Genomic DNA, 21,662 nt, shown 5'->3' with positions numbered 1-21,662 from the left:
ATTTCAGACAGAGGAGGCTGGTGGGGAGAGCTATCGAAGGACGTGCTCATTGTAATGGCTAGAATTGATTCAATGGAACGGGGTCAAACACATTGTTTCCATGTGTTTGATATCAGTCCATTGATTCCATTCCAGCCATTACAAAGAGCACGTCCTCCTATACGCCACCCCACCAGCCTCCTCTGGTTTAAGATGGGTTTTGATGCATCACCCATGGCTCAACAGAAACCCATATGATATACAGTTCCTTCTGCATTCATAACTCGCTTCCTTTTCCAGCTAATTTGATCAATTGAAGTGAACTGAAAAATAAATAATTAGTGAGTTAACACTTTCCATGCCGTCTTCAATTGTGCAACTGCAGGTAGTCCATTTCGAAGGCCCATTCTCCAAACATTCAAAAGAAACATTTATGAACACACTTTTTCTTTTACACATTCTTTAATATATACACATTCCCTGAACGATACAAAGGAATCTATATTATAGGATTCTTCCCAAACGGTAATGTACAATGTTGAGGCTATACATAAGTGGGAATAGAATATAACCATTTAGGTTAAGAACGAGATGTCTCCTGCACAACATTCATCATTATGATTGATGCAACACTTTATACAATGAGCAAAAAAAAGCCTCGACCTCCCAAGAGAGGAAATTATGCAATAACTATTAAATGTATAAAAAAATTTCACTTTAGACTGAATGTTGACAGGTAGGCATATACACTCAAGCACATCCCCCAAAAGCAACATTGTTGTAAGCATGGAGCACTTCTGTTCTGGGCGGTGTATAATGAAAACATAAGGTGTTGGCTGACTAATACGGAAATCTCTCTGACCAATGATCATCAAGCCACCTGGATGAAGTAAAATACAACAGGATTTGCGGGAGAGAGGAACACAAATTTAACTTATTGTTCAACTATTCAAATAACAATGTTACAAAAACACACTTAAAAAAATAACATTTTAACTTTTACATTCAGATAATTGTTAAAGGTTTTAAATTATTTTTAAGAATGACATTTTTTCTATATCCAGTCTACAAGCTGGCAAGGTAAGAAGACACAGTGCAGCCTTTTTGACTATACGGACAAGGCACAATCATAAGCTTGTTGTGAGTATCATTGTCCTCAAGAAATACACTCCTGTCATAAGCACACAAACATAACAAAAAAATGTTTTGGTAACCCATATTTTATTCTTAACAATTGCAGAAAATCTAGTATTGAAGCAACGGCAATTATTTTGCAAAACCAGATTGCGCTCTCTGAAAATAATTGTTTTTCCCAGTAGGTCAACTGGCCAAGCCACTTCCATTGTCATTGACTGTTAAAACAAGAGGAGATGCACTCTAACCTTTGTCCAGTCTATCACATCAACCTCTCCCACCCATAAATCTTTCCAAGCATGTATTTGTTCAGGAACACAATTCCACATATTTCCTTCCTCTATATTTTGACTACATACTAAACATATTTAAAACAATTTTGAAATTTATTGATTTTAAAATATCACTTTAACCATGTGGCAGCATGGTACACACTGTTCCTGGATAAATATACAAGTAACCTTCACTAATCTTAACTTGAGTGCCGTGTCAATACTTTGAATAAATCCTTCATTGATTAACTTAAAAGCTTTGGAAAAAGGTTGAAAATAAGACTTGGCCCATATACACTCAGTTGCCATGCATCTAAAAATATATCTGAGAAACTGATTCTTCAAATCTTTAAGAAAATGTGTTGGTATACCCAAAACTACCAAGAACAGAAAAAAAGAAAAAAAAAATCGACTGAGGGACTCTGTATCACTTGATAAGAAAAAGTCAACCAACCAACTTAAAAAAAAGTCAGTCAAAAATATCAAGGCAAAAAAAAAGACTAATTCCAACTTTAGTAGGATTACTGCTTGTTTTTTAGTCAAATTTGACCCGTCCTGTTAGACATTGATCCAGGATCTAGTCTTATGTTCCAAAAGCCACACTAGCACACTACTTAGTATGCCAATACATCACACCATACTACATAGTGCACAAGTTTGGGCATTGGGACACAATAGAGTTGAAGTGTCCTCTCCATTGGTGTTTTTTGGCTTGTCTTTAGTCCTCGTCATGGTTGTAGAGGATGTCAGCGACCTCATTCTTCCTGTGGGCGGGAGGCACCAGGTGGTGAGGTAGCTCGGTGGGCAGCTCGTACCCCTCCAGCTTCACCTTGATCAGGTGCTGCGCCAGGGCAAACTCCTCATCATCCAGCATGCCATCTTTATCACAGTCCGCCAGCTTCCAGATCTTCCCCAGGACTGTGTTGGGCAGACTGGAGCTCATCATCTCCTTCTTGGCATTGACTCCACTGATCTTTCCGTTGATGGGATTCATGGAGTAGAAAATCTCATCGTACTTGTGTTTGTCACGGCTCACGATCCAGTCCTCGCAGTCAGACCCGGCGCTGATGCCCTCTCCGTAGCCTTGGCCGAAGGGACCGTCTTGGGAGCCCTCAAAGGCCCCGCCGCTCACCATGGCTGGGGGTGCCATGCTCTCCTCGTCGCGGATCATGGTCATCAGGCCGGAGATCTTGTTAGCCAGCATCTTGTCCACAGACTCAATCAGCTTCATCTTCAGGGAGGGGAACTTGCTGAAGTCATAGTGCTGGAGCTGCTCCTGAAAAACAAAGACAGCAAGAAAGTTTAAGAAACAGGGATCAATGTCATTTGTAATCTAGTCCTGCTTCACAAAATAACACATTACAGTAAGATAGAGGTCTCCAACCCTGTCCCTGGATAGCTACCCTCCTGTAGGGGTTCGATCCAAGCCGAGTTGTAACTAACCTGATTCAGTTTATCAACCAGCTAATTATTACAATCTGATGTGCTATATTAGGGTTGGCGCAACAGTAGCTCTCCAGGACAGTAGCTCTCCAGGAACAGGGTTTGAGAACCCTGCAGTAAGACTACGGCTTCCCATCTATGCAGCCTACCCAATCACTTTTTATAGATACTGTTTACAGGCCTCCTGGGCCGTATACAGTGTTCCTCACTGAGTTCCCTGAATTTCTTTCGAACCCCTGTAGTCATACCAGATACTTACTTTTTACTTTTTAATTACCGTTTATATTTTTTGTTTTTCCCTCAACTTTTTTTTTCATTCAACATTTTCACTCCGGACGCTTTATCTGGACATGGTTTGTCAGCACCTTCAACAGCCGAAGCTAAGTAGTAACATTAACATGGTGCCTTCTAATTGCAGTCGCTGTACTCATAATATACAGGAGAACGATCGCCTTACGGCGAGGATAGCTGTGCTACAAAGCTCAGCTTCAGACGCAATCGTTAGACAAGGGTAATTTCAGTGTAGGAAAGGATGAAACAGCATCTGTGCCACCAGTAAGTACAGATAGTAGTATAAATCCCCTCGGACAGTCCCCACAGCCGGACAACTTTCTCATTGCTTCTGGAGGGAAATGCTGTAGGAATGCTCAACCGGTGTCGCTTATTCAGCCGACAGAAACTTTCAACCGGTTTTCCCCATTAAGCAGCGAGTCGGAGTCTGAGGCCGAGCCGTCTCGTCTCTACTCCTCCCGTTACGGGGTCTGAGACGCCGAAGCTTCCCACCATTAGCTCTGACAAATTGAAAACCCTAGTCATTGGCGACTCCATTACCCGCAGTATTAGACTTAAAAGGAGTCATCCAGCGATCATACACTGTTTACCAGGGGGCAGGGCTACCGACGTTAAGGCTAATCTGAAGATGGTGCTGGCTAAAGCTAAAAATCTGGCGAGTGTAGAGAGTATAGAGATATTGTTATCCACGTCGGCACCAACGATGTTAGGATGAAACAGTCAGAGGTCACCAAGCGCAACATAGCTTCAGCGTGTAAATCAGCTAGAAAGATGTGTCGGCATCGAGTAATTGTCTCTGGCCCCCTCACAGTTAGTGGGAGTGACGAGCTCTACAGCAGAGTCTCACAACTCAATCGCTGGTTGAAAACTGTTTTCTGCCCCTCCCAAAAGATAGAATTTGTAGATAATTGGCCCTCTTTCTGGGACTCACCCACAAACAGGACCAAGCCTGGCCTGCTGAGGAGTGACGGACTCCATCCTAGCTGGAGGGGTGCTCTCATCTTATCTACCAACATAGACAGGGCTCTATCTCCTCTAGCTCCACAATGAAATAGGATGCAGGCCAGGCAGCAGGCTGTTAGCCACCGTGCAAGCTTAGTGGAGTCTGCCACTAGCATAGTCAGTGTAGTCAGCTCAGCTATCCCCATTGAGACTGTCTGTGCCTCGACCTAGGTTGGGCAAAACTAAACATGGCGGTGTTCGCCTTAGCAATCTCACTAGAATAAAGACCTCCTCCATTCCTGCCATTATTGAAAGAGATCGTGATATCTCACATCTCAAAATAGGGCTACTTAATGTTAGATCCCTCACTTCAAAAGGCAGTTATAGTCAATGAACTAATCACTGATCATAATCTTGATGTCATTGGCCTGACTGAAACATGGCTTAAGCCTGATGAATTTACTGTGTTAAATGAGGCCTCACCTCCTGGTTACACTAGTGACCATATCCCCTGTGCATCACGCAAAGGCGGAGGTGTTGCTAACATTTACGATAGTTAATTTCAATATACCCCCCCCAAAAATGACGTTTTCGTCTTTTGAGCTTCTAGTCCTGAAGTCTATGCAGCCTACTCAATCCCTTTTTATAGCTACTGTTTACAGGCCTCCTGGGCCATATACAGCGTTTCTCACTGAGTTCCCTGAATTCCTATCGGACCTTGTAGTCATAGCAGATAATATTCAAATTTTTGGTGATTTTAATATTCACATGGAAAAGTCCACAGACCCACTCCAAAAGGCTTTCGGAGCCATCATCGACTCAGTGGGTTTCGTCCAACATGTCTCTGGACCTACTCACTGCCACAGTCATACTCTGGAACGGAAATGGCGCCACACCAAACTGGAAGTCTTCCGACTAGCTTGGAAAGACAGTACCGTGCAGTATCGAAGAGCCCTCACTGCTGCTCGATCATCCTATTTTTCCAACTTAATTGAGGAAAATAAGAGCAATCCAACATTTCTTTTTGATACTGTCGCAAAGCTAACTAAAAAGCAGCATTCCCCAAGTGAGGATGGCTTTCACTTCAGCAGTAATACATTCATGAACTTCTTTGAGGAAAAGATCATGATCATTAGAAAGCAAATTACGGACTCAAAGCTCAGCTGTCCTGAGTCTGCACAACTCTGCCAGGACCTAGGATCAAGAGAGACACTCAAGTGTTTTAGCACTATATCTCTTGACACAATGATGAAAATAATCATGGCCTCTAAACCTTCAAGCTGCATACTGGACCCTATTCCAACTAAACTACTGAAAAAGCTGCTTCATGTGCTTGGCCCTCCTATGTTGAACATAATAAACGGCTCTCTATCCACCGGATGTGTACCAAACTCACTAAAAGTGGTAGTAATAAAGCCTCTCTTGAAAAAGCCAAACCTTGACCCAGAAAATATAAAAAACAAAAAAATATATCCCCTCGGACATTATAAGTAATACATCTTTCATTTCATGTCCAACCTGTATTTTTTTAGTCAAGTTTATGAATAGTTTTCGATAAAAATAGTTGTATTATCATGATGCTGCCGGGCAGATTGCTTGAGTAGTTGGACAGTATTTCCATTGTGTAAGCACGATTTGTGCCGCTAAATATGCACATTTTCGATCAAACTCTATATGGATTGTGTAATGTGATGTTACAGGAGTGTCATCGGAAGAATTCTGAGAAGGTTAGTGAAAAAATTAATATATTTTGGCGATGTTTACGTTATCGCTCTCTTTGGCTAGAATCAATGCTCTGGTAACGTTTGCATATGTGGTATGCTAATATAACGATTTATTGTGTTTTCGCTGTAAGACACTTAGAAAATTTGAAATATTGTCTGTATTCACAGGATCTGTGTCTTTCGATTAGTGTTTGCTGTGTATTTTTACGAAATGTTTGATGATTAGTAAGTAGGTAAACACGTTGCTCTATGTAGTTATTCTAGTCCATTTGTGACGGTGGGTGCAATTGTAACCTATGACATCTACCTGAAATATGCACATTTTTCTAACAAAACCTATCCTATACCATAAATATGTTATCAGACTGTCATCTGAGGAGGTTTTTTCTTGGTTAGGGGCTATCAATATCTTAGTTTAGCCGAATTGGTGATAGCTACTGGTGTTGAGAGAAAATGGTGGACAAGAAAAATGGTGATTTTTGCTAACGTGTTTAGCTAATAGATTTACATATTGTGTCTTCCCTGTAAAACATTTTAAAAATCTGAAATGGTGGCTTTATTCACAGGATCTGTATCTTTCATTAGGTGTCTTGGACTTGTGATTTAATGATATTTAGATGCTACTATTTAATTGTGACGCTATGCTAGCGATGCTAATCAGTGTGGGGGGGTGGGGGGTGCTCCCGGACCCGGGGTAGGTGCTCGGTAGAGGTTAAGGCAAGGGCTGATTTCAAGGTTTTACTGTTAACCTACAAAGCGTTACATGGGCTTGCTCCTACCTATCTTTCCGAGTTGGTCCTGCCGTACATACCTACACCTATGCTACGGTCACAAGACGCAGGCCTCCTAATTGTCCCTAGAATTTCTAAGCAAACAGCTGGAGGCAGGGCTTTCTCTTATAGATCTCAATTTTTATGGAATGGTCTGCCTACCCATGTGAGAGAAGCAGACTCTGTCTCAACCTTTAAGTCTTTATTGAAGACTCAACTCTTCAGTAGGTCCTATGATTGAGTGTAGTCTGGCCCAGGAGTGTGAAGCTTACTGGTGCTCTTTCATGCCGTCCCTAGGAGGGGTGCGTCACTTGAGTGGGTTGAGTCACTGACGTGATCTTCCTGTCTGGGTTGGCGACCCCCCTTGGGTTGTGCCGTGGCGGAGATCTTTCTGGGCTATACTCGGCCTTGCCTCAGGATGGTAAGTTGGTGGTTTAAGATATCCCTCTAGTGGTGTGGGGGCTGTGCTTTGGCAAAGTGGGTGGGGTTATATCCTTCCTGTTTGGCCCTGTCCGGGGGTATCATCGGATGGGGCCATAGTGTCTCCTGACCCCTCCTGTCTCAGCCTCCAGTATTTATGCTGCATTAGTTTGTGTCGGGGGGCTAGGGTCAGTTTGTTATATCTGGAGTACTTGTCCTGTCTTATCCGGTGTCCTGTGTGAATTTAAGTATGCTCTCTCTAATTCTCTCTTTTCTCTTTCTTTCTCTCTCTCTCTTGGAAGACCTGAGCCCTAGGACCATGCCTTAGGACGACCTGACATGATGACTCCTTGCTGTCCCCAGTCCACCTGTCCAACTGTTCTGCCTGCGGCTATGGAACCCTGACCTGTTCACCGGACGTGCTACCTGTCCCAGACCTGCTGTTTTCAACTCTCTAGAGACCGCAGGAGCGGTAGAGATACTCTTAATGATTGGCTATGAAAAACCAACTGACATTTACTCCTGAGGTGCTGCACCCTCAACAACTACTGTGATTATTATTATTTGACCATGCTGGTCATTTATGAACATTTGAACATCTTGGCCATGTTCTGTTATAATCTCCACCCGGCACAGCCAGAAGAGAACTGGCCACCCCTCATAGCCTGGTTCCTCTCTAGGTTTCTTCCTAGGTTTTGGCCTTTCTAGGGAATTTTTCCTAGCCACCGTGCTTCTACACCTGCATTGCTTGCTGTTTGGGGTTTTAGGCTGGGTTTCTGTACAGCACGTTTAGATATCAGCTGATGTACGAAGGGCTATATAAATACATTTGATTTGGATTTGAGATAGTATTCACATTTTTGGTGACTTCAATACTCACATGGAGAAGTCTATAGACCTACTCCAAAATACTTTTGGAGCCATTGACTCAGTGGGTTTTATCCAACATGTCTCAGGACCTACGCATTGCCACAATCATAACCTGGATCTTATTTTGTCCTGTGGAATAGATATTGTGTATCTAAATGTTTTTCCTCATAACTCTGGACTATCGGATCACCATCTTTTTACGTTGGCAACAAATAATTTGCATAGACTCCAACCAAGGAATATCAAAAGCTGCGCTATGAATTCTCAGACAACCAAAAGATTCCTTGATGCCCTTCCAGGCTCCTTCTACCTACCCAAGGACGTTGGGAGTACAAAAATTAGTTAACTACCCAACCAAGGATCTAAACTTAACCTTTGTAATACACTAGATGCAATCACACCTCAAAAAAAAGAAGAAAAGTCTGACAAGAAACTAGCTCCCTGGTATACAGAAATGACCCAAGCACTGATGCAAGCTTCCAGAAAATTGGAACGGAAATGGCACTCCACCAAAATGGAAGTCTTCCAACTAGCTTGGAAAGATAGTACCATGCAATATCGAAAAGCCGTCACTGATGTCTGATCAGCCTATTTCCAACCTGATTGAGGAGAATAAAAATTCAACATTTATTTTTATACTGTTGCAAAGCTAACTAAAAAAAATAGCATTCCCCAAGTGAGGTTGGCCTTCACTTCAGCAGTGATGAATTCACGAACATCTTCAACAAAAATATAATTCGAAGACAAATTACAAACTCCTCCTTGAATATTGCTATTTCTCAAACTCAGTAGTCCTGAGTCTGCACAGAACTGCCATGCCCTCGTATCAATGGAAAGACCCACGTTTTTTTTATCCTGTATCTCGAAAAACAAACAGCTGTCTACTGGACCCAATTCCAACTAAACAACAACACATCTGCAACACTGATCCTTAACACAGGGGTCCCTCAGGGTTGCATTTCTTCTAGCCAGTCTTCCGTAAAGCCCAACTCTGTGGAGTGCACGGCTTAAAGTGGTCCTATGGACAGATACTCCAATCTCCGCTGTGGAGCTTTGCAGCTCCTTCAGGGTTATCTTTGGTCTTTTGTTGCCTCTCTGATTAATGCCCTCTTTGCTTGGTCCATGAGTTCTGGTGGGCGGCCCTCTCTTGGCAGGTTTGTTGTTGTGCCATAATCTTTCCATTAAAAAAAAAATGGATTTAATGGTGCTCCGTGGGATGTTCAAAGTTTCCAATATATTTTTTTAACCCAATCCTGATCTGTACTTCGCCACAACTTTGTCCCTGACCTGTTTGGAGAGCTCCTTGGTCTCATAGTGCCGCTTGCTTGGTGGTGCCCCTTGCTTAGTGGTGTTGCAGACTCTGGGGCCTTTCAGAACAGGCATACATCTACTGAGATCATGTGACACTTAAATAAAGTCCACCTGTGTGCAATCTAACTAATTATGTGACTTCTGAAAGTAATTGGTTGCACCAGATCTTATTTAGGGGCTTCATAACAAAGGGGGTGAATACATATGCACGCACCACTTTTCCAGTTTTTTTTTTGTTTAATTTTTGAAACAAGTTATTTATAAATTTCATTTCACCAATTTGGACTATTTTGGGTATGTCCATTACATGAAATCCAAATAAAAAACAATTTGAATTACAGGTTGTATTGCAACAAAATAGGAAAAATGCCGGGGGTGAATACTTTTGCAAGGCACTGTATGACCTCAATTAACTCAACTAACCTGTACCCCCCCACACACTCATTGACCCTGTATAAAGCCTCGTTATTGTTATTTTATTGTGTAACTTTTGTTACTTGGATGCCACATCCTGTGGCGTTCTGCATTAGCATCGAATATTCCCCGTGATATGCAACTTTTCAGGGAAGTTAGGAACCAATATACACAGGCAGATAGGAAAGCTAAGGCTAGTTTTTCAAGCAGAAATTTGCATCCTGTAGCACAAACTCAAAAAAGTTCTGGAACACTGTAAAGTCCATGGAGAATAAGAGCACCTCCCATCAGCTGCCCACTGGACTGAGGCTAGGAAACACTGTCACCACCGATAAATCCACTATAATTGAAAATTTCAAAAAGCATTTTTCTACGGCTGGCCATGCTTTCCACCTGGCTACCCCTACCCCGATCAACAGCCCTCCACCCCCCACAGCAACTCGCCCAAGTCTCCCCCATTTCTCCTTCACCCAAATCCAGATAGCTGATGTTCTGAAAGAGCTGCACAATCTGGACCCTTACAAATCAGCCGGGCTAGACAATCTGGACCCTCTCTTTCTAAAATTATCTGCCGAAATTGTTGCAACCCGTATTACTAGCCTGTTCAACCTCTCTTTCGTATCGTCTGAGATTCCCAAAGACTGGAAAGCTGCCGCGGTCATCCCCCTCTTCAAATGGGGAGACACTCTAGACTAGAGGTCGACCGATTAATCGGAACGGCCAATTAATTAAGGTAATTTTGGACGCCGATTTTGATGTTTTTTTTTGCTGGGTTGTTGCCCTCCTACGGCCTCCTCCACGTCTCCTGATGTACTGGCCTGTCTCCTGGTAGCACCTGCATGCTCTGGACACTACGCTGACAGACACAGCAAACCTTTTTGCCACAGTTCGCATTGATGTGCCATCCTGGATGAACTGCACTACCTGAGCCACTTGTGTGGGTTGTAGACTCCGTCTCATGCTACCACTAGAGTGAGAGCACCGCCAGCATTCAAAAGTGACCAAAACATCAGTCAGGAAGCATAGGAACAGAGAAGTGGTCTGTGGTCACCACCTGCAGAATCACTCCTGTTTTGGGGGGTGTCTTGCTAATTGCCTATAATTTCCACCTTTTGTCTATTCCATTTGCACAACAGCATGTGAAATTTATTGTCAATCAGTGTTGCTTCCTAAGTGGACAGTTTGATTTCACAGAAGTGTGATTGACTTGGAGTTACATTGTGTTGTTTAAGTGTTCCCTTTATTTTTTTGAGCAGTGTATATATATATATATACATATACCTCAGCCATGCTCAAGGTCCTAAACGATATCATAACCACCATCGATAAGAGACATTACTGTGCAGCCGTATTCAGCGACCTGGCCAAGCCTTTCGACTCTGTCAATCACCACATTCTTATTGGCAGACTCAACAGCCTTGGTTTCTCAAATGATTGCCTCGCCTGGTTCACCAACTACTTCTCAGACAGAGTTCAGTGTGTCAAATCGGAGGGCCTGTTGTCCGGACCTCTGGCAGTCTATATGGGGGTGCCACAGGGTTCAATGTTCGGGCCGACTCTCTCCTCTGTATACATCAATGACGTTGCTCTTGCTGCTGGTGATTCTCTGATCCACCTCTATGCAGACGACACCATTCTGTATACCTCTGGCACTTCCTTGGACACTGTGTTAACTAACCTACAGACGAGCTTCAATGCCATACAACTCTCCTTCCGTGGCCTCCAACCGCTCTTAAATGCAAGTAAAACTAAATGCATGCTCTTCAACCGATCGCTGCCTGAACCTACCCGCCCGTCCAGCATCACTACTCTGGACAGTTCTGACTTAGAATATGTGGACAAATACAAATACCTAGGTGTCTGGTTAGACTGTAAACTCTCCTTCCAGACTCACATTAAGCATCTCCAATCCAAAATTAAATCTAGAATCGGCTTCCTATTTCGCAACAAAGCATCCTTCACTCATGCTGCCAAACATACCCTCGTAAAACTGACCATCCTAATGATCCTCGACTTCGGCGATGTCATTTACAAAATAGCCTCCAACACCCTACTCAACAAATTGGATGCAGTCTATCACAGTGCCATCCGTTTTGTCACCAAAACCCCATATACTACCCACCACTGCGACCTGTGGCTATCGCTTCATACTCGTCGACAAACCCACTGGCTCCAGGTCATCTACAAGTCTCTGCTAGGTAAAGCCCCACCTTAACTCAGCTCACTGGTCACCATAGCAGCACCCACCTGTAGCACGCGCTCCAGGATCACTGGTCACCCACAAGCCAATTCTTCCTTTGGCCGCCTTTCCTTCCAGTTCTCTGCTGCCAATGACTGGAACGAACTGCAAACATCACTGAAGCTGGAGACTCACATCTCCCTCACTAGCTTAAAGCACCAGCTGTCAGAGCAGCTCACAGATCACTGCACATAGCCCATCCAACTACCTCATCCCCATACTGTATTTATTTATTTATCTTGCTCCTTTGCACCCCAGTATCTCTACTTGCACATTCATCTTCTGCACATCTACCATTCCAATGTTTAATAGCTATATTGTAATTACTTCGCCACCATGGCCTATTTATTGCCTTACATCCCTTATCCTACCTCATTTGCACATACTGTATATATACTTTTTTCCTACTGTATTATTGACTATATGTTTGTTTATTCCATGTGTAACTCTGTGTTGTTTTATGTGTTGAACTGCTTTGCTTTATCTTGGCCAGGTCGCAGTTGAAAATGAGAACTTGTTCTCATCTAAATAAATAAAAGGTGAAATAAAAAATTTACTTTGGGTTATTCTACTTTTTATTTTAAAAAATATTAAATATTTTCTTACTTAAAAAAAACAGGTCTGGGGCTGTTTTTCATGGTCTGGGCTAGGCCCCTTAGATCCAGTGAAGTGAAATGTTAACACTACAGCATACAATGACATTCTAGACAATTCTGTGCTTCCATTTTGTGGCAACAGTTTGAGGAAGGCCCTTTCCTGTTTCAGCATGACAATGCCCCCGTGCACAAATCGAGGTCCATTCAAAAATAGTTTGTTGAGATCGGTGTGGAAGAACTGACCAGAGCCCTGACATCAACCCCATCGAACACCTTTGGGATGAGTTGGAACGCCGACTGCGAGCCTGGCCTAATCGCGCAACACCAGTGCCACGAATGCTCTTGTGGCTGAATGGAAGAAATTCCCCGCAGCAATATTTCAACATCTAGTGGAAAGCCTTCCCAGAAGAGTGGAGGCTATTATAGCAGCAAATCAGAAACAACTCCATATTAATTACCATGATTTTGGAATGAGATGTTCGACGAGCAGGTGTCCACATACTTGTGGTCATGTAGTGTATATTGACCCTGAATAACTTGGGAGTCCATGAGCTGTCCATTGTCGTATATGAGGAAACTTCTAGTCCACATATGTAAAGCAGGGATTAGGCTTTCCCTGATCTGACTCCATTATTGTGGTGTCTAATGGATCCTACAGTCATATCAGGGCTAGGATTAGGGTGGGATGACCAAAGGATATGTAACGGTTACATTGGCTTAAGGTATCAGGTCTCGGCGGTGCTGTGTTGAACATTTTGTTAAGTAAACACCCATGACTAAAAAGCAGAGAAATTTGAGACGATGGCAGGTGGTCCCTCTCCTCAACACACAATAACAGGACAGGGAATTACAGTCCTCCTCAGGGACCAGTACACACTACACTGATCAATAGTGGAGCATTCTCTCAAGACAATGTCTCAAAACCAGCTGCACTGTTCTCACTTCAAGTGCTGTGGTGATTCTCTATGTTCAACGAGTTGAGCTTTTCCCTTCCTAATCCTAATCTACCCCTTTACTTGTATCTGCAAGTATATTTCACTACTCGTGTTGAGGTATGCAAGATGACTGAAATTACTATGGGTACATACAGTATTTGATAATACTCTGCATTTCAGATGAGCCACTGAGTTGCACCTAGATAAAAACCTATGATGTTTTTATTTAACTAGGCAAGTCAGTTAAGAACAAATTCTTTTTTTCAATGACGGCCTAGGAACAGTGGGTTAACAGCCTTCAGGGGCAGAACAACAGATTTTTACCTTGTCAGCTCAGGGATTTGATCTTGCAACCTTTCGGTTACAAGTCTAATGCTCTAACCACTAGGCTACTTACCTGGTGTCCCAAATGGCACCCTATTCTTTTTTGTGTGCACTAACTTTGACCAGGGCTCTGGTCAAAAGTAGTGCAGGGGAATAGGGTGCCATTTTGGACGTAGCCATATGAATTATTCTGAAGGTGGGGGGCATGGTAACCCAGCTGACCTGCATCTTGACGACATTGGGAAAGTCTCCAGGGGAGATGTGGTGCTCTCTCTGCAGTATGGTGTAGATCTCAGGAAGTCTCATGATCAGTTCCTCTTTCTTCTTCTCCTTCCCAAACAACGACGGCATCTCTTTCTTCAGGTAGCTGATGATGTAGGCATGCACCTATGGGAGAGATGTCGAGAGAGAGTATTAGTATGGTCAAGCCTGAACCACTTGTCTATTTATGTAATTTCCAGATTTCCACATATTCAAATAAGGTTATATTACACTGTATGTATGAAGTCATGATACTTTTGATACAACTTTTGTCTACACCTCTGTGGTATTCTTCCGTCTCCATGCTTGATATTTTCATCTGGTTTCATAATAATAATGATTTTGTGGGTGATTACATTTGTCCTATTTCACACATCTACAAGTGTGTATACGCATGTGTGAATTGGAAATGTGTTTTTCGCTGTCTCAACTCTCCCGGAGACACCCTCAGAGAATGGGGTCACGGCCAGGGACAGCCATTATCAACAACGACCCTGTTGATGAGACTTGTACAGTGTATTTGTGAACTGAAATTGTATAAGGGGAAATGATAAGGTGGGTTAAAACAGAATACATCAGATAGAAGCTGATTGCATTCATTCACCAGGTTCCTTCAACCTCCAAGCATTGTTGGACCAGCAGGGTTATCAATATGTTCCTCATGTTTGCAAGTGCGACTCCACCTTGTAAATGTGCCAGGGGGAACATTCAACAACACCGGTGTTTACACAATCATTTCCTCAATAAAGTAGGATTGGGAGGAAGTTCGCTCCTGGGGATAAAGTAAGGTTGTGCCTTTTAGTTTCCAGAGAATATGAGAATGTTTATTCCTCTTGGAAGCAGGCAGGCATTGTGGGATGGGCAAACAGACGGACGGACAGACAGAGACAGACAGGGTTGGCATAAACACTATGGTGCTGGAGGCTGGATTGCCAGTGCTTACAGGCAGGCAGGCAGGCAGGCAGGCAGGCAGGCAGGCAGGCAGGAAGAGGTTCAGAGGGTGGGTAAATATGGGCCTTGGTTTTTTCAGAACTTCATACATTCCTCTCTGACCAGGGGTGGGGGCGACCGAGACCGACAGGGCCAACCTGGGTGTACGGACTGAGTGCTTTACTACCTCACATGGTCTCACAAACTCTCAGCATAGCAGGAAGTAACGTGGAGAGCTGCTGGATTTCTGTTTGTCTGGCCAGTTGGAAAATATTGCGGAAGAGATAAGGGTACACTCTGAGGAATGGTCCTCCTCTGTTCTGGATAAATTGCTCTGTGTGCTGCAGGGAGACTTAAGTACCAGTCTGAATGGAAATACTGGAAACCAGGGATCCCAGAGGAAGTGTTCATGTTGCACAACAGGCCAAAAACAACACAGGTGTAAGACCACATGGTCAGACTTAAAGATGTAGTCTGGGATCTTAAGCACACTTAAGTGCCGATACAATATGTATAGCGATTCTCACGATTCTATATTTATTGCAATTCGATACTGCGGTTCTACTGCGATTTGATGTTCCAAACATATTGCACACTATGTCTCCTGCAGAGAGATGAGATAGCATTGTAAAATTTGTTTTGATCAGTCATGGAAATTAATGGTGCTGAAAACATGTTGGCTCACTAATTAAAAAGATAGAGAACAAGTTATAGGACAAAACATTTTTGCAAAGGTACTGTACAGGCGACTAGCGATAGCTGAGCAAATTTTTTAAATATTTTACAAATCGAGTCAAAGTATATATAATATTGTCCAAAACAATATTGTGATATGTAACTGTATAATCCCCCCCCTCCAATCACTAGTAGAGACATGGGTCTTATTAGGACTATTGGCCTCCAGGGACAGCACAAGAATGGGCAGGACAGAGTAGGTACTGGGGGAGTACAGTTACAGTAACACCTTACCTTAGCAAGTCGAGCCCGTTTGATGAGGTCATTGAGTTTGCGTAAGGCAGCGTTCCGGGGCAGGCCCTGGATGTCCTTGAAGAGGTCCTGGGCCTCTGCCTCAAAGAGCCTCCGGTTCTCCGTGTTCTGCAGGGGCTTGGCCCAGAATGAGCCCAGGTAGACCCTCACCACCTCGGGTGTGTTGATGACTTTCCCAAGGGACCACATCAGAGCTCCGTAGACCCTCATTAGCTGCTGGCTGTCTACCTGGTCAGCCTTGTTCAGCACCACGCGGATCTTGTCGTCCTGGCCACGGAAAGCCTTGATAGCCTCAGAGAACTCGTCTGAGATGTCCAGTTTGTGGGCGTCGAAGAGCAGGATGATGCGGTCCACCCGCTCTCCGAACCATCGCAGCACCTCAGAGAAATCATAGCCTGTTGAGTGGGAAAAACAAACAATATTACAATCATGACGCTCAGCCAACATTGAAGTAGTATCATTGTTGTATTAACAATAATTACAACCGATATTCAGCTGTTCTGCTATTGTTTGTAGTCTTTTGTCTGCAGAACATTTGATTTACAATCTATTAGAGTGCGATGATTTCCTGGACTTGAAAAGAAAGATGTAACGCAAACAAATATCAGCCACAAATCAAACACTAGATGTTTATATGTCCTCTAACTAAGAGCGCTACAGCGTGGCGCATAGAATAAAAAAAGTTTTGTCAGATATTATTCATCCTAATCAGACAGGTTTTTTACATGGACGATACATTGGAGATAATATAAGGCAAGTACTGGAAACAATAGAACACTATGAAATATCGGGGACATCAGGCCTGGTTTTCATAGCTGATTTTGAAAAGGTTTTTGATAAAGTACGACTGAAGTTTATATATAAATGCCTAGAATATTTCAATTTTGGGGAATCTCTTATAAAATGGGTAAAAATTATGTATAGTAACCCTAGGTGTAAAATAGTAAATAATGGCTACATCTCAGAAAGTTTTAAACTATCTAGAGGAGTAAAACAAGGTTGTCCACTATCGGCATATCTATTTATTATTGCCATCGAAATGTTAGCTGTTAAAATTAGATCAAACATTAATATTAAGGGATTAGAAATCCAGGGCCTAAAAACTAAGGTGTCATTGTACGGTGATGATTCATGTTTTCTTTTAAAACCACAACTAGAATCTCTCCACGGCCTCTTAGAGGATCTAGATACATTTGCTATCCTCTCTGGATTAAAACCAAATTATGATAAATGTACCATATTACGTATTGGATCACTAAAAAATACACATTTTACATTGCCATGTAGTTTACCAATTAAATGGTCTGAAGGAGATGAGGACATACTCGGTATACAAATCCCAAAAGAAAGAAATTCTCACTCCAATACATTTTTATAGAAAGTTAGCAAAAATAGATAAGATCTTGCTACCATGGAAAGGAAAATACCTGTCTATTTGTGGGAAAATCACCCTGATTAACTCTTTAATCATATCACAGTTTACCTATTTGCTTATGGTTTTGCCTACACCTAGTGACCTGCTTTTTAAATTATATGAACAAAAAAATATTCCATTTTATTTGGAACGGCAAGCCAGATAAAATTAAAAGGGCCTATTTATATAACGAATATGAATTCGGAGGGCAGAAATAATTAAATATTAAAGCATTAGACCTCTCACTAAAGGCATCAGTCATACAAAAGTTATACTTAAATCCAAACTGGTTCTCTAGTAGATTGGTACGAATGTCTCATCCTAAATTCAAGAAGGGCCTTTTTCCCTTTATTCAGATTACACCTGCTCACTTTCGGTTGCTTGAAAAGGAAATAATCTCCAAAATATCTTTATTTTTTAAACAAGCCTTAGAAAGTTGGTTGCAATTTCAGTTTAATCCACCTGAAAGGACGGAACAAATAGTACAACAAATCTTGTGGTTAAATTCAAATATAGTAATTGATAAAAAAAACTGTATTTATCGAAGAAATGTTTAAAAAAGGTATAATTTTTGTGAATTATATCATAAATAGGACTGGTGGAGTAATGTCACACATGCAGCTAACACAGACATATGGAAATGTCTGCTCTACCCAAAATTACAACCAATTAATTGCAGCATTACCACAAAAATGGAAGAGGCAGGTAGAAGGGGATAAAAGTAAGGAACTTGTATGTCGGCCTTATATTAAAGAACATAAATGGTTAAAGAAAAGTGTGATAAATAAAAACATATACCAATTTCATTTAAGGACCAAAAAACTTACAGCTGTGCCATATAAATTGCAAAATAGTTGGGAAGAGATTTTCGATGTACCCATTCCATGGCACATGGTTTATGAATTGATACGCAAAACAACGCCGGATTCAAAACTTCGAATTTTTCAATTTAAATTATTGTACAAAATTCTTGCAACTAATAGAATGTTATACATATGGGGGATACAATCTTCCCAGCTCTGCAGATTCTGCTGTGAGGAGGCAGAGTCATTAGACCATTTATTTTGGTATTGTCCGCAAGTAGCTCATTTTTGGTCACAGGTCCAGGAATGGTTGAAGAATTGCAACATTTGCGTAGAACTAACGCTACATATAGGAATACTGGGGGATTTGAAAAGCCATAGTCAATCAATCAATAATATAATAATTATTTTAGCAAAAATTTTTAATTTTTAATTTACAATCCGTGGAAGCTATGAGAATAGGAAGATTCAAATCTTTTGTGAAGAATCACAGCTTCAGAATATATGGCAAATAAAAATCCGAAATGGATGATGTTGGAAAATAGATGGGAAAGGTTGAGTGGAGCTGAAGGGTGGGACTAATAACAAGATAAACAATGTAGGGCATACGGGATCTGTGAAATGTGTATAGGTGCGGAGCTATTGTGAAATAGCACAGTTACAAGTGGAAATCAAACTGGATGGACAACAGAAAGAGGAAGGACTAAGAACAAACAAGAGAGAACTATTGTAAAGCAGACTGTGTCTGTAAAATGTGTATAAGATGTATAAATTGAAGGTAAAAACAGAAATGTTTATCAGTTTACTCCAATTGGGGGATCGGTGGTAGGGTTTGCGGGGAATAATAATAAAGGTATACTCTTTAAAAAAAGTATGTATGTCTATGTAGGTATGTGTATGTATATATGTGTATATGTATGCATACGTGAATGGATATATATATTTACCCAAAAATAAGAAAAAAGAAAAAAATTAAAGAAAAAAAATTTATGATAATAAAAAAAAGAGCGCTACAGCGGCCCAAGGGTGAAATAACTATCTAAAAGTCACCACTAGTGTTTATACAACAGCCAACCAGCATCTTTGAAAATGACTACACTATGGGCATCCTGAAACAGAATGAGTGTTTACCCAATAGAATGAGTGTTTACCCAATAGAATGAGTGTTTACCTACTTGTAGACAAAATACACACCAAGGTACACATACACTAGCCTACAGATACAGGTTAAATAATGTGCACGTGGCAGCTGTGGCACTTTTATATATATGCTTTGGCTCATTGACAAGTACCGGTATTTTAGAAGGTCGCCAGTAAAAAGTATGCATATATACAGGTAACTGCCAAAATAAAGAAAACACCAACATAGTGTCTTAATAGGGCGATGGGCCACCACGAGCCAGAACAGCTTCAATGCACCTTGGCACAGATTCTACAAATGTCTGGAACTCTAACGGAGGAATACAACTCTATTCTTCCACAAGAAATTCCATAATTTGGTGTTTTGTTGATGCTGGTGGAAAACGTTGTCTTTGCGCCACTCCAGAATCACCCATAAGTGTTCAATTGGGTTGAGATCTGGTGACATCGTTTTCATGCTCATCAAACAATTAAATTACCACTCGAGCCTTGTAGATGGGGGCAATGATGTAATGTTAATTAACTCAGGAACCACACCTGTGTGGATCACCTGCTTTCAATATACTTTGTATCCCCCATTTACTCAAATGTTTCCATTACTTTGTGAAAAGGACATTTAAATCACATGATTGCCTGCATGGAAGAGTAGGACTACTGTTATTTTCTTGAATAGACAATGAATGATCATCTTAAATAATTGTGGTTTAATTTTGGAAGGAAAACAGAGTCGCCTTTGAGTAGAAAGGGAAATGTAGTTTAATGAATACATGTGTTGCTAACAAATAAAATTTAAATGTTATTAATCAAATGCTTCATAAACAACAGGTGTAGACCAACAGTGAAATGCTTACAATTTAGTGTAAATTGTTTACTTTCTGCTCACTTTATTGCATTAGTGAGCCCTCAAATGATACTTTAGCCTAATTTGCTACATAGGTCATCTGCCTTTTTTGCAATTATTTTCCATTGGACAAAAGATGTAACCCACAAATGTTTGCGTAGGTTTTTTTTGCCAAACTAACAATGTCTTACTGTATTTAAATTATTTGATTTGATGTCAACTAATGTTTTAATTCGATTAAGTTTTCTACAAAAATGCAGAAACTTTTTGGGGGGGAAACAATTAAAAAGACAAAAAACCTAATAATAAATAATGAGTAATGATAACTTGGCTATATACACGGGAGTACCAGTACCGAGTCGATGTGCAAAGGTATGAGGTAATTAGTTGAAGTCAGAAGTTTACATACACCTTAGCCAAATACATTTAAACTCAGTTTTTCACAATTCCTGACATTTATTCCTAGTAAAAATTCCCTCTTAGGTCAGTTAGGATCACCACTTTATTATAAGAATGCGAAATGTCAGAATAATAGTAGAGAGAATTATTTATTTCAGCTTTTATTTCTTTCATCACATTCCCAGTGGGTCAGAAGTTCACATACACTCAATTAGTATTTGGTAGCATTGCCTTTAAAATGTTTAACTTGGGTCAAATGTTTTGGGTAGCCTTCCACAAGCTTCCCACAATAAGTTGGGTGAATTTTGGCCCATTCCTCCTGACAGAGCTGGTGTAACTGAGTCAGGTTTGTAGGCCTCCTTGCTCATACATGCTTTTTCAGTTCTGCCCACAAATGTTCTATGGGATTGAGGTCAGGGCTTTGTGATGGCCATTCCAATACCTTGACTTTGTTGTCTTTAAGCCATTTTGCCACAACTTTGGAAGTATGCTTAGGGTCATTGTACATTTGGAAGACTCATTTGCGACCAAGCTTTAACTTCCTGACTGATGTCTTGAGTAGTTGCTTCAATATATCCACATAATTTTCATTCCTCATGATGCCATCCATTTTGTGAAGTGCACCAGTCTCTCCTGCAGCAAAGCACCCCCACAACATGATGCTGCCACCCCCGTGCATCACGGTTGGGATGGTGTTCTTCAGCTTGCAAGCCTCCCCCTTTTTCCTCCAAACATAATGGTCATTATGGCCAAACAGTTCTATTTTTGTTTCATCAGACCAGAGGACATTTCTCCAAAAAGTACAATCTTTGTCCCCATGTGCAGTTGCAAACCGTAGTCTGACTTTTTTATGATGGTTTTGGAGCAGGGGCTTCTTTCTTGCTGAGCGGCCTTTCAGGTTATGTCAATATAGGACTCGTTTTACTGTGGATATAGATACTTTTGAACCGGTTTCCGCCAGCATCTTCACAAGGTCCTTTGCTGTTGTTCTGGGATTGATTTGCACTTTTCGCACCAAAGTACGTTCATCTCTAGGAGACAGAACGCGTCTCCTTCCTGAGCGGTATGGCGGCTGTGTGGTCCCATGGTGTTTATACTTGCGTACTATTGTTTGTACAGATGAACATGGTACCTTCAAGCGTTCGGAAATTGCTCCCAAGGGTGAACCAGACTTGAAGGTCTTGGCTGATTTCTGTTGATTTTCCCATGATGTCAAGCAAAGA

At 41.5% G+C, this 21,662-nt stretch overlaps 1 protein-coding gene across 1 annotated transcript in view; it reads right to left on the bottom strand.

The window, feature by feature from the left end:
* Positions 1-422: 422 nt before the first annotated feature.
* Positions 423-21,662, bottom strand: part of LOC129813096 (EH domain-containing protein 4-like) — a 42,587-nt gene continuing 21,347 nt past the window's right edge. Inside the window, exons 4-6 of the mRNA XM_055865277.1 lie at positions 15,825-16,237; positions 13,887-14,051; positions 423-2,661 (exon numbers count right to left, since the gene is read on the bottom strand). Of these exons, the coding sequence (XP_055721252.1) occupies positions 2,104-2,661; positions 13,887-14,051; positions 15,825-16,237 (1,136 nt within the window). The 3' untranslated portion in view covers positions 423-2,103. The remainder of the gene's footprint in view (positions 2,662-13,886; positions 14,052-15,824; positions 16,238-21,662) is intronic.

Source organism: Salvelinus fontinalis, chromosome 16 (genome assembly GCF_029448725.1).
Source record: "Salvelinus fontinalis isolate EN_2023a chromosome 16, ASM2944872v1, whole genome shotgun sequence".
NCBI classification, from domain to species: domain Eukaryota; kingdom Metazoa; phylum Chordata; class Actinopteri; order Salmoniformes; family Salmonidae; genus Salvelinus; species Salvelinus fontinalis.
Note: the sequence above shows the minus strand (reverse complement) of the source record. Positions and strands in the feature narration are given on the sequence as shown.